Here is a 17,053-nt window from a genome sequence, read left to right on the forward strand (position 1 = left end):
AAAGATTCCCGGGACAGCTCGCTTAAGAAAAAAAGAAAGGATTTATTGTGCATTTATGTACAGTCGTCCTGAAAACATCAGCGGCGGGCGCACTTGCTAGACGCCGGGTGGTTAAACCGTTACCGTTTCCTGATAAAGGGACCGCGCGCGAATAGAGAACATCCCTCCGAAAAGAAAAGGATTCCAGTGTGGGTGAGGAAATCACGATGGCCTTGAAACGTTGAGAACATCAGCTGCAGCGGAATCAGTAGTACCGACAAACGGGGAACCCGGGACATTCTTACGTTTGGCCACTAGATGGCCCTCTTGTCTCACGCCGAGGCAAAACGTTGCCGAGTGAGCTTAAAGGGACAGTGTGTCATCTTGGACCGCTCGACTTTTTTTTGTCCCGCGAGCAAAAACGAGTGCTAAAAAACACAAGGAAGAACGGGAACCGCGGAAACCGAAAGGCGACATTTTCCGGCCTTTAGAGAATGAAAGAAAAGACGACGGAGAAAAAAGGAAGGAGTGAAAATAGGTCAAAGGGGAAAATGAAAAGATGGAGGAGGAGAAGGAGATGAAAAATGAAAGAGGAAAAGGAAAAAAAGGATGAAATGAATAAGGGAGGAAAAAAGAAAATGGAGGGAGGCGTGCGAATTTCGATCGAAACCATGCTTTTTGTCTTTTTCTCCGATCGGTGACATCTTAACCACTAGGCGGTGCTCGATACGACACACTGCGCCTTTAAGCACGGAGGAGCGCGACTCGGCGGAGAATCGGAAAAATCAAAGTACCCGTCAGTAGTGTCCAAAGTCACGAAAGGAAAAAAAAAACCCGAAATAATCCTAAAAACGAAGCAAAGGAGAAAAAAAAGACATATAAATTAAAAAAAAAAGCTTTTCCCTGACAATCATAAACAGGAAGCTACACATGATGGAGGAGCACCATTTGTAGTCCCTTCACACGGAACTACAAACATGGCGTCCGCCTGTCCTTTGGCCGCCCGGGAGTCAAAATCCGGAGCGGGACGGTGTTCGGAGCCGGGCCGGAAGGGGCGGGGCGTCTCAGTAGTCGGGGCCCGAGGGGTGAGGTAGGAGGGCGGGGCCGGGGAGGAGAGGGCGGGGCTTCACATCTTGACGTCCTCGTCCACGCTGAGCTGCGACAGCGTCTTTTTGATGCGAAGCGCCGTCAGCCGCGCCGCGCCGTTGCCGTACCAGCACTCGCGCATCATTTTGCCCATCACGCGCAGCGACTGCGCCACGCACAAAAGCAGAAAAAGCCGTTATTGCCTGGCTTCCGACGGAGAAACCCCGCCTGGAAAAGCGCCCGGGGTGCCGTCCGATCGGCTCTATCGGCCGGCTCTCGGGAGTCGACGGCGGGAGCCGGCTCCCTTCGAGCCGGGGACGCGCGGTCGGCCGACGAAGCGGCGACGCCGGCCGACTCTCGGAGGGGAACAGCGGGAGTCCACTCCCCGACTGTCTTGCGATCGGTCCCTTTGGAATTTTTCAGGGACTCCAGGGGCCTTCTTGACTTTCAATTTGCAAAAAACTTTTCAACATAAAAGTATATTTTTTTACATTAATGGAATTGATTTTTGATAGCGTTTTACTTCATTTTATTTTACAATTCGTCATGAAAAAGAAATACATATTTTATTTTTGTTTATTTCCATTTTCAATTGTATATATTTTGAAATTGATGTAGAAAAAACAATTTAAAAAAATGTGATTTAAAATATAGGTTCATTTTTAATTTTTTAATTTGCTAATTAAAAAACAAACATTTTATTTAGTTTTTTCCACTTTTAATTATATATATTTGGAAATTGATGTACATAAACAATTTCAAATAATCTTATTTAAAGTAATGGTTTATTTTTAATTTTTTATCTGCTAATAACAAAAAAAAATATATATATATATATATATATATGTGTATTTTTAAAGTATATATATTTTTAAATTGATGCATTAAAACAATTAAAAAATCTTATTTAAAATATAGGTTTATTTTTAATATTTTAAGTTGCTTATTAAAAAAAAACATTTTATTTTGTTTTTTCCACTTTTAATTATATATATTTTGAAATTGATGTACATAAACAATTTTAAATAATCTCATTTAAAGTAATGGTTTATTTTTAATTTTTGAATTGGCTAATTAAATATCTAGGTTTTTTCAAAAATAACATTGTTATCACAACACACATTTTTTCGATATTGTTTTATTGATTTCTAATTTTTGTTGTTGTTTTTATTTGTCATTGTTTGAGTTGAATTTATTCATTTGTTACTTTCGAAAGCGGAAATGTTTCAATCCAAGTTTAAAAGGAACTTCTATTCTATAGCATATGAACGACCGAGATTTGAAGCTAACAGTATCAGGTGACGGTGTCATAACAGTCTGTAATCATAGTTTGCAATAGTTTTTGATCTGTGCAGCCCTTTGAGACTCTTTGAGATCAAGGACTAGACCAGGGGTGTCGAACTCAATTTACCTCGAGGGCCACAGTATAGAACAAACATTCTCTCGGGGGCCGGACTAGTAGATTAGAGCGAAAGAAAGAGAGAAAGAAATAAGACAAAGAGAAGGAGAGAAAAAAAGGGTAGGACGAAGAAAGAGAGAAAGGGAGAGAGAGAAACAGAAAAAAGAGAGAGATAGAAAGAGACAAGAGAGAGAGAAGGAAAAATGGAAGAGAGAGCAAAATAAGGTAAAAAGACAAAGAGAGAGAGAGAGAGAGAGAGAGAGAGAAAGAGACAAAGAGAAACAAAGAAAGAGAAAAACAGAGACACAGAAAGTGAAAGAGAGAGACAGCGAGAAAGAAAAAGGGAGGGGGAAAAAGAGTGAGATAGAGAGAAAGAGAGAGAGCGAGAGAGAGATAAAGAAATAAGAGAAAGAGGTAGGGAAAAAGAGAGAGGGCGGGACCAAAGAAAGAAAAAGAGAGAGAGAGAGCGTGAGAGCGTGAGAAACAAAAGAGATAAAAAGTCGTGAGAGGGGGAAAAGAAAGGGAGAGGAAGAAAGAAATCCAAAGAAAAATAGAAAGACAGAAGAAGACAAAAGAGAAAAGAAAGCGCAAGGGGTAGGAAGAAAGAAAGAGAAAAGGAAAAAAGGAAGTTAGAGCAAAAGAAGTTAAAAAAAACACAGAGAGAGAAAGAGACAACGAGCAACAAAGGAAGAGAAAAAGAAGAAGACTACCTCGTAGCTGTGCCACCAATTGGGCACGTTGGGTCGGAGCTTCTGCTCGCAGACCACTTTTCGCATTTCCTCCACCGACGGGTCGGACGGAACCAGGTCGTAGTAGGGGAGCTGGTACTCCTCGTGGACGCCTGAGGGACGGAGCAGAGGGTGAGGGCGGGGCCGAAGCCGAGAGGGGGCGGGGAAAGGGGCGGGGCTCACCTCCGGCGTTGCAGCGGCGGGCCATCTCCCAATACACCAGGCCCAAAGCGTAAATGTCGGCGCACTTGAAGGAGTCGAAGTGCTTGGTGTTGATGCTCTCGTCCAACACCTCGGGAGCCATGTACCTTGGGCGAGAACACCGGTTTATTCCTGCGCCGGGGGTTCCCCCGCCTTCGTCCCGGTAAGCTCTTCGTCTTTCCGAAGAAGCTTTTATTTTGTCGATTTCTCTATCTTGTTGCTAGCGGGTACTTTGAGCTCTATCTAGGATCTTTTTGCGCTGCTGTAAACGGACACGAATTCCGCCTCGACGATGCCGCGTCACGCTCGTTCCGAACCGCAGAAGGAGCTCTATAGGTAATATTCGAATCGAACACGGGAGACAAAAAAAGTTCCGCGTTATATACATAGTACGTTCGATCTTTCAATCGACTCGTAGTGTTGCGGATTATTGGAGTCGAGCTTGACATAAGAAGAAAGCGTGAGTTGAAAACGGGAAATTCCAGGCTTGTTTCTCCCGAGTGTAAATGTCAGCGAATGTTTTTATGAAACGCCTAGGGCTGCGAGTCGTGACATTCTTCTTGGCGCGGAACATGCGGTCAAGCCGACCCCGACGAGTTCTCGGAAATTGTGTAACCGTGGTGGAAAATCGGAGGAGGAAAGCGTTCTGTGTTGGACTGCCAACACAGAAGCTCTATGTAGGAAAGGGCAAAGCCGACTGGACTTCCTCAGAAGGCTGGCCTCCTTCAACATCTGAAAAAAGCTCCTGAAAATATTCTATGAGAGAGTAGTGGCAAGCGCCCTCTTCTATGCGGCAGCGTGTCGGGGAGGCAGCGTCAAGAAGAAGGATGCCTCTCGTCTCAATAAACTGGCTAGGAAAGCGAGCTCTGTTGTGGGCAAAGAGCCGGACAGCCTAACAACAGTAGCCGAGAGACGAGCACTGGAAAAGCTGAGGTCAATCGTGGACAATTCATCCCATCCACTACACAGCATTATCTCCAGACAGAAGAGCAGCTTCAGCGACAGACTGCTGTCACTGTCTTGTACTACGGACAGACTGAAGAGATCTTTTCTTCCTCATGCCATGAGGCTCTTTAACTCAACCCGGCGGAGTAAAGGCCCACATTAAACCACACCGCCTACATTGCATATTACCGAATTTTATTGCAATATGTACTCTGTGTAGCACTATCTAGATACTCTATAGAACACGCTACAGTTGGCATTAGCACGTCACATTGGGTATTTGTATATTGTATTATTTTTGTTTTATTATTGTATTGTTCTCAGCGAAGGGATGCTGCTGGAAATGGGAATTTCCCAAAGCGGATGAATAAAGTATCTATCTATCTATCTATTCTGTCTGGTAGCCTGCATTTTGAGATAAACATGTGCGTCATCGCGAGGGGGATGTGCTAAGTCATTCGAGATGTTGTCTGAGGATTTAAAATAACAATTGTCTCTTAGACGAATGAGATCTCTGTTTTGTGCGCTGACAAAGATAAATAAAGGTGCCTCTCACAAAGACACTGTTATTATTAATGTATTTCTCTCTCTCTCTCTCTCTCTCTCTCCACCCCTTTTCTCCCACTCCGTCTCTGTCTCTTTCACTCTTTGTGTCTCTCTTTTTCTCTTCCTTTGTTCCTCTTTGTCTCTTTCTCTCTCCGCGTCTTTTGAACTTCTTTTGCTCTAACTTCCTTTTTTCCTTTTCTCTCTTTTCTCTTCCTACCTTTTGCGCTTTCTTTTCTCTTTTCTCTCCTTCCGTCTTTTTATTTCTCTCTGGATTTCTTTCTTCAGCTCCCTTTCTTTTCCCCCTCTCTCACGACTTTTTATCTTTTGTTTGTCACGCGCTCTCTTTCTTTGTCCCGCCCTCTCTCCTTTCCTCTTTTTCTCTTATTTCTTTATATCTCTTTTTCTCTTTCTCTCGAATCTAGTGGTCCGGCCCCCGACAGAATGTTTGTTCTATCGTGTGGCCCCCGAGTTCAAATGACATTGACACCCTTGATTTAAATCGATACAAGTTGCGTGTTTTCGGAGGATCTGTGTCTAAAATGTTTCATTTTTTGGTATTTTCTATAGCACCGAAGAGTGAACAATGACCTTTTTTGTTTTGCAATTTCAGTATTTATTCAATCTGATCCAAGCTAGAATCGTTGTGTGTGTTTTTTTTTTTTTGGTAGATCTGTAAATATTGGAATTGATATTTTCATGTGTTTTCTAGGGATCCCCTCCAAAACACGTGATCATGATTCATTATTGTCGATAATATATCGTGAAAAACATAAAACTCTGAAGAGTCCGTTTTCTAAATAGTGGTGCTGCTCTTGGGTGCGACCAGTAGGGGGCGGCAAAGCTTCACATGACACGCCACAAGAATGCTTGGGAGATCATTTTCACGGCTTTTGAAGGCCGCGGCTTGTCCAACAACAAAACGGAGTTTTGTTCCTTACATTTGTGCATGCAGCTTTTCATCAGGCGCCCTCTGAAGTCCCAAATGTAGAGTTTGAGTATTGCACTATTGTTACAATTTGTCGTCAATATTTTGGACTCCTTATCCAGACAGTCTTTATGGAGTGCCGTGTCTAATCTCATAGTATACGATTTTTCGATGCGTCGTTATCAACGACAATAAAGACAATTCATGCATTGGATACAAGTGTCCTTCCTTATTTTGATGTCTATACAGATAGATTTCTAGATAGATAGATGCCTATATAGTTAGATGTCACGATGCCTAGATAGATAGATAGATAAATAGATGTCTATAACGATAGATGTATAGATGTCTATAAAGAAAGATGTCTAGATAGATAGATGTCTAGAAAGATAGATGTCTAGATCTCTATACAGATGGATGTCTAGATGTCTAGATAGATAGATGTCTAGATGCCTTGATGTCTAGATAGATAGATGTCTAGATAGATAGATAGATGTCTATAACGATAGATGTATAGATGTCTATATAGAAAGATGTCTAGATGTCTAGATAGATGTCTAGATAAATAGATTTCTAGATGGATAGATGTCTAGAAAGATAGATGTCTAGATATCTGTATAGGTAGATGTTTAGATGTCTATATAGATGTCTAGATGCCTTGATGTATAGATAGATAGATGTCTAGATAGATAGATGCCTATATAGATAGATGTATAGTGTCTATATAGATAGATGTTTAGATGTATAAATAGATGTCTAAATAGATAGATGTCTAGATCTCTATACAGATAGATGTCTAGATGCCTTGATGTATAGATAGATGTCTAGATAAATAGATGTCTAGATAGATAGATGCCTATATAGAGAGATGTATATATAGATAGAAGTCTAGATGTCTAGATAGATAGATAGATAGATAGATGTCTATATAGATAGATGTCTAGATAAATATATAGAGATAATTCACACTTTCAGCAGTATCCTTGTGTTGAAAAATAAAATAATAATAATAAAAGAAAAGAAAATAGAATCCATAAATACCCAATGTAACGTGTTGATATAGAGTATTTAAATAGTGCTACAGAAAATACAATAGGGTCATGTACAAATGTGGGGGTGGAGTTTCATGTGGGCTTCTACTCCCCCGGGTGGAGTTAAAGAGCCTCATGGCATGAGCAAGAAACGATCTCCACAGCTTGTCCGTGAACAGACTATCGTTCTTCACTTCATTCGATTATGATGCGCTGTCGGCCAATCGCGTCGCTGTTCTTCGAATCCCACACCGTCGAGTGTGGAGATTGGAACTTCCGCATTCAGAGTCCCCCGTTTTTACGGCAAATCTTAAATTCATCGCCGCGACCCGTTCTTTGCTCAAGCGTCTACTCAATTCGTTCACGGAGCGGCAAAGTCGCTAACGCTAGCACGGCGTTACCTTTTGGTGCCCACGCGCTGATTGGGCGCGATGTCGATGGTGTCGGTGACGGACTCGTGCCGGACGGCCAATCCCAGGTCGGCGATGGCGCAGGTTCCGTTTTTCTTCACCAAAATGTTTTTGGACTTCAGGTCGCGGTGGGCGATGCCCGGCTTGCCTAGCGGGAGAGAAGGGATGAGCGCGGGGCTAACGCTAAGGGGCGCTTAGCGCGACTCACCCTGAGTGCCCAGGATCTCCATGTGCAGGTGGGCCAGTCCGCTGGCGGCCGACAGCGCCATCTTCAGGAGGCCCTCCACGCCCAGCGAGTAGCGGTTCAGGTAGTCGAAGAGGGAGCCGTGCTCGTGGTAGTCCGATACCAGCCACAGCTGAGTCCAGGTGCCGTTGTCTGACCCCGGAGAAAAAACCCTTTCAATTTGGCCCCGGAAAACCTTTCGCTACCCGATCGTCCTGGGAATGACGGCTCTTTATGGAAAACCGACTCTTTGGGCCAGGCTTACTAAAAGGAGACGACTCTTTTAGCTCACTACCGACCCTTCGGGTTTAAGTGTACAGTTCTTAGATGTCTGTGGAGTAGTGATAGTAATGTCATATGTTTTAAGAGCAACGGGACTTTAAACTATGCTCAGTGAAAAGAGCCGACTGATAGAAATGACGGCTCTTTTTGAAAAACCGACTCTTCGGGCCGGGCTCATAAAAAGAGCCGACCGATGCGGAGTTGGGCCCTTTTTAGAAAACTGGCTCTTTCAGCTCAGCTCACTCCACTGAGCCGATTACTGTTTAGCAGTGACGTTCGCGAGGGACCCGTGACTCTCTTGAAGGGAACTGGCAGATTGGCCGGGAGCCGACTGCCGCATTCGTCTTAAAAAGCCGACTCGTAGAAATGACAGCTCTCTGGAAAATTGACTCTTCGGGCCGAGCTCACTAAAATGAACTGACTACTGCTCACTTCAAAGAGACGGCTCATTGAGCAGTTATGTTTGCGAGTGACCCGTGACTCTCTTGAAAGGAGCGGGCTGATTGGCAGGGAGCCGAGCGCCGCATTCATCTTACAGAGCCGACTGATAGAAATTACGGCTATTTTAGGAAAACAGACTCTTCGGGCCGGGCTCATAAAAAGAGCCGCCCGATGCAGAGTTTGGCTCTTTCAGCTCAACTCACTAAAATGAGCCGACTACTGATCACTTCACACATCAATGTTTGGCTCCCGTCGTGTAGTTTAAAGAGCCGGCTCGTCTCTAAATTTGTGGCAAGCCACCTCTCGTTCACTCAAGAGCCTGCTCGTTGAGCTGTTATGTTCGCTAGCTGCACGGCACGAACTCAAAGTGAGCTAAGCGACGGATTGGCGGCAGGCTGGCTCTTGTTATTCTCTACAGGAGCTGCGGTACCGAACGCGGCCTGCCAGGGGGCGTGTTATTTGGAGAATAAGATCGGAGTCTATGGGATTGAACTGTTATCATGACCGCTTCAAAGAGGCGGCTCAATGAACAGTGACTTTCGAGAGGCACACAACAAAGTTTGGCTCCCGTTAAAGAGCCGGCCCATAAAGCCGTTTCGTTCGCTATCGACACGCCACTACCGATACCGTACGCCTTCGAGGGAAAGGAAAAAAAAAAGAAAAAAAAAGAGCTTTACGGGCGACGCCTCACCTTTATTGTCGGCGGCGATGAAGCCGAGGATGTTGTCGTGCCTGAGCATGATGGTCTGGTAGATCTCGGCCTCCCGGAACCAGGACCGTTCCTCCCTGGAGGAGAAGATCTTGACGGCCACGTCGCCCCCGCGCCACTTGCCGCGCCAGACCTCCCCGAAGCGACCCTTGCCGATGATTTCCTGGAGCACGATGGTCCTGGCCACCGTGCGCTGCACGAACAGGGGCAGGCCTGCGGGGGGCAGCGCATCATGAGCACGTTGGCTAATGGAGATGACTAAGCTAGCGTTAGCGGGACCTCCGACGTCCGCTCTAAAAGGTCCCCCTGACCGAAATCCACCAAAACAAAATAAAGGACGGACAAACTGCGGCAAATCCAGCAGATAGCGAGAGATCCTTTGCGAAGCGTGCCGGAGCTCCGAATAAGAATACTCCAAAATAAATCGTCTGGGGCAAATTTTGCCTTTGAGAAATCATCGAAAAGATAGGGAATCCGTTCCCGACCTCCTCAAACCTGAAGAGTCATAAATGACCTGATGCAAAACGCAAACGCGTTATATTTCTTCCTCATAACATGAGGCTCTTTAACTCCACCCGGGGGAGTCAAAGCCCACATGAAACCCCACCCCCACATTTGCATATTACCCCATACTTATTCCAGTGTGTGTTTTCCGTAGTACTATTTAAATACTCTATACTCTATTTTTGTATTCTATATCTTTTATTTTATTTTTCAACACAATGATACTGATGGAAGTGTGAATTTCCTTACGGGGATGAAAAAAGTATCTATCCATCTATCTATCTAGACATCTATCTATCCATCTATAAATCCAGATATCTATCTAGACATCTGTCCATCGAGACATTATCTATCTATCTAGACATCTATACATCTATCTAGACATCTATCTATCAATCCATCTAGACATCCATCTAGACATCTATGTATGCAGACATCTATCTATGTATCTGATATCTATCCATCTATCTATCTATCCATTTGCCCAATCTATCTGATATCCATCCGGACAGCCATCTATCCATCTATCCAGACATCTATCCATCTATCCATCTATGTATGCAGACATCTATCTATCTATCTATCTATCTATCTGATATCTATCCATCCATCTATCTATCGATCCATCTATCTAGACATCTATCCACCTTTCCCATAGTGCCTGTAGAGGGCGATGACGTTTCACATGACAAGGCTGAATCGTGCCGACTTGATTGTTATACGATCCAACGGATTTCCCTGACCTTGAAAACACATTAAAATTCAAGCGTTTGCCCGGATTTCAAGCACCCGTACGAACCCTGAAAAAAGAGATAAGTATGCATAGAAACATAAAAATAAATTGTTTTTGCATAAACATCAATCCAGAAGGGGAAGCCAGTGAGAGAGTTTTAAGAGTCCAGACAGTCGATGGATTTTTTGGGTGATCTTCCAATTTGGGAAGGATTAAAAAGCATCCATCCATGATCTGCACCGCTTATCCTCAGTAGGGTCGCGGGGGTGCCGGAGCCCATCCCAGCTATCTCCGGGCAGTGGGCAGGAGACACCCTGAACTGATTGCCAGCCAATCGCAGGGCACACGGGGACAGACAACTCGCTCGCTCATTCACACCTAGGGACAATTCACCTGACATGCAGTGCCTGGAGGAAACCCAGGCAAGCACGGGGAGAACATGCAAACTCCACACAGGAGGTTCCATCTCATGACCTCAGAACTGTGCCGCACACGCGCTAGCCACTGTGCCGGGCTGCCCAATTTGAAGGCATGTCCCCCCCCCAAAAAAAAGAAAAAAAAAAATCAAAATTGAAATAAACCATGACCACATTTGCCTTTTTGAAGTACATATACAACATGTTCACATGTGAAAAGTTTCGAAAAGGGAAAAAAAAATGGTTGCGTTTTGTAAAAATTGACGTACTCCCGTGTCTTGGACAGGGTTGGGTAGGGTTACTTGAACTGGATTACTTTCAATGACTTTTGGATGACTCCAATAGCAAATATGCTCAGAAAAGACAAAAGAAACTCAATAGGAATCAAATGATGACTCACAACACGTGGTAAGCTTTCTCTCCTGGCTTTGATCTCTTTGATCTTCGGCAAAACCAACATCAAATGCCACAGAAACAAAATGGAAATCAATCCAAACAGCTTTTTGCCCTTCCGTGTATTCCGTTATTCCCCGAGCCTGCACAAAATGGAGTCATTTGATTCCTATTTAGTTTCTTCGGTCTTTTTTTAGCATGTTTGGTATCGGAGACATCCAAAAGTCATTGAAAGTAATCCTATTCAAGTAACCCTAACCCAACCCTGGTCTTGGAATATATCAGTGCAGATACCATGGTAACGGGACCTTCTTGTACAATGTTTTCTTGGGATCCATTGTAAGAGTAAACGGTAAACGCTATGTAAAAGAAAAAAAGTCTGCTCAAATTTGTCCTATTCCGTCTCGATGACTGTAACGCACTACTCTCTGGTCTCCCCAAGTCCAAAATCAAGAGCCTGCAGCCAGGCTTTTATCTAAGACAAGAAAGTATGATCAAATGACCCCCATTTGAGCTAACCCCCATTGGCTCCCAGTTAGCTTAAGAAGTGATTGGAAGGTTCTGTTGGTAGGATACCAAATCATGGATGGACTAGCTCCCTCATATCTTTCAGATTTCATTTCCCCCTATGTTCCGGTCCGGAGCCTTCGCTCTGAAAATGCAGGTCTACTAACTAGTGATCCCAAGAGCCAAGAAGAAATCCGACATTTTTCTCCATCTAGGCCCCGGTGCTGTGCAATGCTCTTCCCCCTGAGATCGGATCTGCAACCTCAGTGGAAATGTTTCAATCGAAGCTTAAAACACACTTCTGTTCTATAGCATATGAAGAACCGAGATTTTATGTTCACAGTATCAGGTGATGGTGTCATAATAGTCTGTGGTTTGCAGAAATCTGTGTTCTGTGCCCTTTGAGACCCTTTGTGATTAAGGGCCAAACAAAGAAACAGGACTTGACTTCAAGTTTCTCATGCGAAAGTTTTTAAGTTTTCCTTGCCCTCATGTCGGTTTTAGATCAGGGGATGGTGTCGTAATAGTCTTTGCTTTGCAAACATCTGTGGTCTGTGAAGCCCTTTGAGAATTCTTGTGATAAAGGGCCAAAGAAATAAACAGGACTTGACTCGGGCCGGTCATGGAGGAAAAAGTGGACCTTACCGGAACCGGAGCCGGAGGTAGACATGTCGTAGATGAGGTCCTGCAGGGTCTTGTCCTTGGCCAGGTAGAGCTGCTCGCAAGAAGGATCCTCCATCTCCAGACGTTGGCGTCTGCCGTAAGCCCGCTGGCGGTGCTGGAAGAGGAAGACCCCCACCATCAGGAGCACGCACAGCAGGAAGACCGGCCCGGCGATCACCGCCACCAGCTCCACCGGGCCCCAGGAACCCGAGAGGCCCTCCGCCTCCTCGCCGGTTGGAACTGCAAGACAACGGCGGGGCCGAATGGGGATTTTTAGGACAGATCTGGCAACACGGTTACATCGTCTGCTAGAAAACGAGTGCTGAAAATGACAGGAAAAACTACAAACTACAGAGACTCCAAGTCACAGAACCTCCCCATTTTTCTGCCCTGACTTTTGCAAAGAGAAAGAAAAGAAAAACACAAATGAGAGAAGACACAAAAGGAAAAAGAAAATGAATAAATGATGAAGGAAAAAAAAGAAGGGAAAATCATGTCAACTCCCTTAAAGGGATATACAAATTTCTCAACCTAAAAGTATTCAAAAGAATGCACGTTTATATGATAACTGCAGAAACCATCAATGTCCGTGTCGCAATCTGGCGCCATTCTCCACAGTATGGTTGCCCTGGCCTTGTCGTCTATATCGATTAGGCCTACGATTTATGCCACATTTGCAGCCCTTATCCGTGCTTTCTTTCAGTGCATAGGTAAATAGGTGTTTGTCTTTGTAAACGGCAACTCAAACGGTCAAATGATCCGAAAAAACGCGAAGTAAACAACCCGGGGGTGTGGGTGGGTCTTAAAATAAGCGAAACGGACGTGAATGAGTTCCACCACATTTGCAGCCCTCATTCGTGCTTTCTTTCAGCGCAGTAGTAAATAGGTGTTTGTCTTTGTAAACGGAATCTCGAACAATCAAATTATCAGGAATAACGTGAAGTAAACAACTTGAGGGTGTGGGTGGGGCTTAAAATAAGCGAAACAAATGTGAATGAGTTCTGCCACATTTGCAGCCCTTATTCGTGCTTTCTTGCAGGGCAGTAGTAAATAGGTGTAAACGGCGACTCGAACGGTCAAATGATCGACAGAACACGAAGTAAACAACTCGAGGGTGTGGGTGGGGCTTAAAATAAGCGAAACGGACGTGAATGAGTTCTGCCACATTTGGAGCCCTTATTTGTGCTTCCTTTCGATGCAGTAGTAAATAGGTGTTCGTTTTTGTAAACGGCATCTCCAACGGTCAAATGATCGAAAAAACGTGAAGTAAACAACTTGAGGGTGTGGGTGGGGCTTAAAATAAGCGAAACGGACGTGAATGAGTTCCCCCACATTTGCAGCCCTTATTCGTGCTTTCTTGCAGGGCAGTATTAAATAGGTGTTCGTCTTTGTAAACGGCGACTCGAACGGTCAAATGATCGGAAGAACGCGAAGTAAACAACTCGAGGGTGTGGGTGGGGCTTAAAATAAGCGAAACGGACACGAATAAGTTCCTTTTTAGGTCTTAAAAGCCGGTGCCCCTTTCCTCACCCGGGACCTTGAGGTCGATGCTGTTGCAGTAGTCGGTGTAACAGCAGTGCGTGTTGAGGAGCCCCTCGGCGCTGAGGCAGTAAAAGGGCTGGCCGGGGGGCACCAGGTTGTCTCGGTCGATGCAGATTCGAACGTGTTGCTCGGCGGCCCCGATGCTGTACGTGGACGCCATGCAGGCCCCGTCCGTCTCGCACTCGTAGCCCGTCTTCTCGCAGGTGGTGCAGTTGCAGCGGAGAGCTGAGGGCGGAGAAAACAAACGCCACCGGATCAGGACTCGATAATCACGGTTTTCCGACAGAGTGAGACATCGCTACGGGAACGCAATCTCTGTTGAGATTTGCTCATGCCCAAGAGTCAGGGTTTCTAGGCAATTCAAGCACTGAGGACTTGGAAATCCAATTTTTGGGCAGGAGCTCGCTAAGAAACCCATTCAATGGAAGTTCATCCAACTATGTCTGTTCACTGTTGAGATAAAGCTCCAACCCGGTGCTTTTCAATTACCGTATTTTCCGCACTATAAGGCGCGCCTAAAAACCTTTATTTTTTCCAAAGCTGACCATGGGCCTTATAATACAGTGCGCCTTATATATGGATCAATATTAAGTCTCGCAACTAAGGCAACTAGATTTTCCCCCGAAGGCGGTGTATGCTGGGATTTCTAAACCGGCGTTTCATTGGCTAACCAATGTGTCAATCATCATTTGAATCGATCACTATTGGCTAAAGTTATTCGGAGGTCAAGAGGCGGATCCTTTTCATCATTTACAGGCTCGCATAGGCTAAAGCGGCAAAACAAAGCCTGTGATTGGCCGAAAAAGATGTGTCAATCATCAGTTGAATCGATCACTATTGGCTAAAGTTATTCGGAGGTAAAGGGGGCGGATCCTTTTCATCATTTACAGGCTGGCATAGGCTAAAGGGGTGAAAAGAAGCCTGCGATTGGCCAAGAAAGACATATCTGAATAGCACGTTGGGTTGACGGCATAGAGAAAACATTTTTTACTAGTCTGTATTTGTAAATATTTGACTCTCCTGGATTGACTACACTCACGGATATAAGAGGACCATGGTTGCACATTATTATTGAACACAACGACTTCGGTAAGCTACTCCGGCTATATATTTTCCCTGTATCTTGTTTTAGAGCGATCTTGATGTTTCTGTGATGAGTCTGTTTTTAAACTCTATTCAATTCAAAGTGTTTCTTGTCATATGCACAGTAAAGAACCCCGTTTCCCTGCACAATAATATCCTTACTTTGCTGTCCACACAGTTGCCAGCAAAAAAAAATAAAAATAAAAATGAATCTCTAGAGCTTAACCTTCAGAATGATATGTGGAACGACGCATTTGAGAGATTGGTGACACGTATTTGCTTCTTTGCAAGCTTTGGGAATGTTAAGGGGGTAATCAGTTGGACTAAATCATCTGTCTGTTTTGTCGACGTTCCCATTGTAGCACCTTATCATCCGGTGCGCCTTATGTAAGGAAAATATAGGACCAACAACTATTTTTGGGGGGTGCGCCCTATAACCCGCTGCGCCTTATAGTGCGGAAAATACTGTGTTTGCCTGCGTGGTCTAGCGCCTGGGAGAGTAATCATGTAGTACTCTTCCAAACCGTAAGCAACCGCAGCAGCAAGTAGCTGACTGCCTTGTGCTTTTACTCGATTCCCATTCAAGACCTTGTCATATAACATTCTCTAATGTTAAGAAACACATATATTGTTAACCTAAGTCAGAGGTGCCAAACAGGCGGCCCGCGGGCCAGATCAGGCCCGTCGAGGGATTGAATTTGGCCCGCGAGATAACGCTCAGAGAAGCGCAAGAGAAAAACGAGCTGCAGGTTGAAATATGTCCACTTGATGTTACAAAAGTCAGGTGTCTCTCACGAACGTTGTAATTGTATTTCTTTTTTTTTGTTCTCTCTCTCTCTCTCTCTCTCGCTTCCCCCTTCTCTTTCTCCACTTTTCTTTTCTCTCCTCTCTTTCTCTTTGGATTTCTTTTTCTCTCTCTTTTGCCTTCTCTCACTATTTGTCTTTTTATCTCTTTTGTTTTTTACATTCTTTCTCTCTTTCTTTCTTTGACCCACCCTTTCTCTTTTTCTCTCCCTCTCTTTCTCTTGTATCTTACTCCCTCTTTTTTTTCACTCTAATTTACTAGTCCGGCCCCCGAGAGAATGTTTTTTCCATTGTGTGGCCCCCCCGAGTTCAAACAAGTTTGACACCCCTGACCTAAGCTTTCCATATGATCCCGCAGGATTTTTTTCAACTCATGTATAACAAATGTCTTTAAATTGATCTATAATGTTGTATTATATTATATAGGGGAGTGAAATTGGTAGTCTGTGCAGCCTTTTGAGACATTTTGTGATTACAAGCGTGACAAATAAACATGACTTGACGAGATCATTGATGATGAAAACTCACAGAGCAAACTGCAAATACCCAAAAACGCTGGCAAACCATTTTTATTAGGTGAGCGGTAGAATCGGGAAAATGTTTGCACACAGCACTCTTTTGTCTCTATTTCCGAACTCAAATAGTGGTCGGTCGCACGCCGACCCTGAAATCCGAGCCGACCCAGAAGGCCTTCTGGCGAGCTGCTGAAACCCGACCGGGACAAAAGGCCGCCGCTAAATTCCCCCTCAGGCCTTCGCTGGCGTTTCTTGACCCCCATTGGGCACATTGATTCCATTTTTTCCCTGTTCCAAAAAAAAGAAAGAGGGCTCCAAAACACTACTGGAAGAGAAGACCCATTTCCCGTTTCGAGTATTAGTTTTCCTGTTTGATCTCATTTTCAGCTTTTACTATTTATAAAACGGGAGAGCAGCTTCAGCGACAGACTGCCGTCACAGTCTTGTTCCACGGGCAGGCTGAGGAGGTCATTTCTTCCTCGTGCCATGAGGCTCTTTAACTCCACCCGGGGGAGTAGAAGCCCACATGAACCCCCCCTCCCCCCCTCCCCCAACTTTTGCATATGACCCTATTTTTAATACAATGTGTATTTTCTGTAGCACTATTTAAATACTCTATCAATTGGGTATTTTTGTATTCTATATCTTTATTATTTTTTTTTCCTGGAAGTGTCAATTTCCCTACGGGGATGAATAAAATATCCATCTATCAACCTATCCATCTAGACATCTATCTATCCATCTAGACATCTATCTATCTATCATTCTATCTACCCATCTAGCCATTTATCTATCTATCTATCTAGACATCTATCCATCCAGACATCTATCCGTCTATCTAGACAACCATCTATCTATCTATCTAGACATCTATCTATCAATCTAGACATTTATCTATCTATCCATCTAGACACCTATCTATCTATATTCTATCTACCCGTCTAGCCATTTATTTATCTATCTATCTAAGCGCCGTTTTTGGGCCGGT

The 17,053-nt window shown here is 44.3% G+C and overlaps 2 protein-coding genes across 2 annotated transcripts in view; one reads left to right on the plus strand and one right to left on the minus strand.

Annotated features, from left to right (window-relative positions):
• The window catches only part of LOC148368257 (uncharacterized), a 541,253-nt gene that overhangs the window by 63,455 nt on the left and 460,745 nt on the right, over window positions 1-17,053 (plus strand). The gene's annotated exons all lie outside the window — the stretch shown is intronic.
• Window positions 456-17,053, minus strand: part of LOC148368261 (activin receptor type-1B-like) — a 37,158-nt gene continuing 20,560 nt past the window's right edge. Inside the window, exons 2-9 of the mRNA XM_088330224.1 lie at window positions 13,652-13,888; window positions 12,104-12,361; window positions 8,888-9,118; window positions 7,459-7,626; window positions 7,242-7,398; window positions 3,376-3,500; window positions 3,175-3,305; window positions 456-1,231 (exon numbers count right to left, since the gene is read on the minus strand). Coding sequence (XP_088186350.1) covers window positions 1,106-1,231; window positions 3,175-3,305; window positions 3,376-3,500; window positions 7,242-7,398; window positions 7,459-7,626; window positions 8,888-9,118; window positions 12,104-12,361; window positions 13,652-13,888 — 1,433 coding nt within the window. The 3' untranslated portion in view covers window positions 456-1,105. The remainder of the gene's footprint in view (window positions 1,232-3,174; window positions 3,306-3,375; window positions 3,501-7,241; window positions 7,399-7,458; window positions 7,627-8,887; window positions 9,119-12,103; window positions 12,362-13,651; window positions 13,889-17,053) is intronic.

Source organism: Urocampus carinirostris, chromosome 3 (assembly GCF_059441175.1).
Source record: "Urocampus carinirostris isolate Australia breed hairy pipefish chromosome 3, RoL_Ucar_1.0, whole genome shotgun sequence".
In the NCBI taxonomy this organism is placed as follows: domain Eukaryota; kingdom Metazoa; phylum Chordata; class Actinopteri; order Syngnathiformes; family Syngnathidae; genus Urocampus; species Urocampus carinirostris.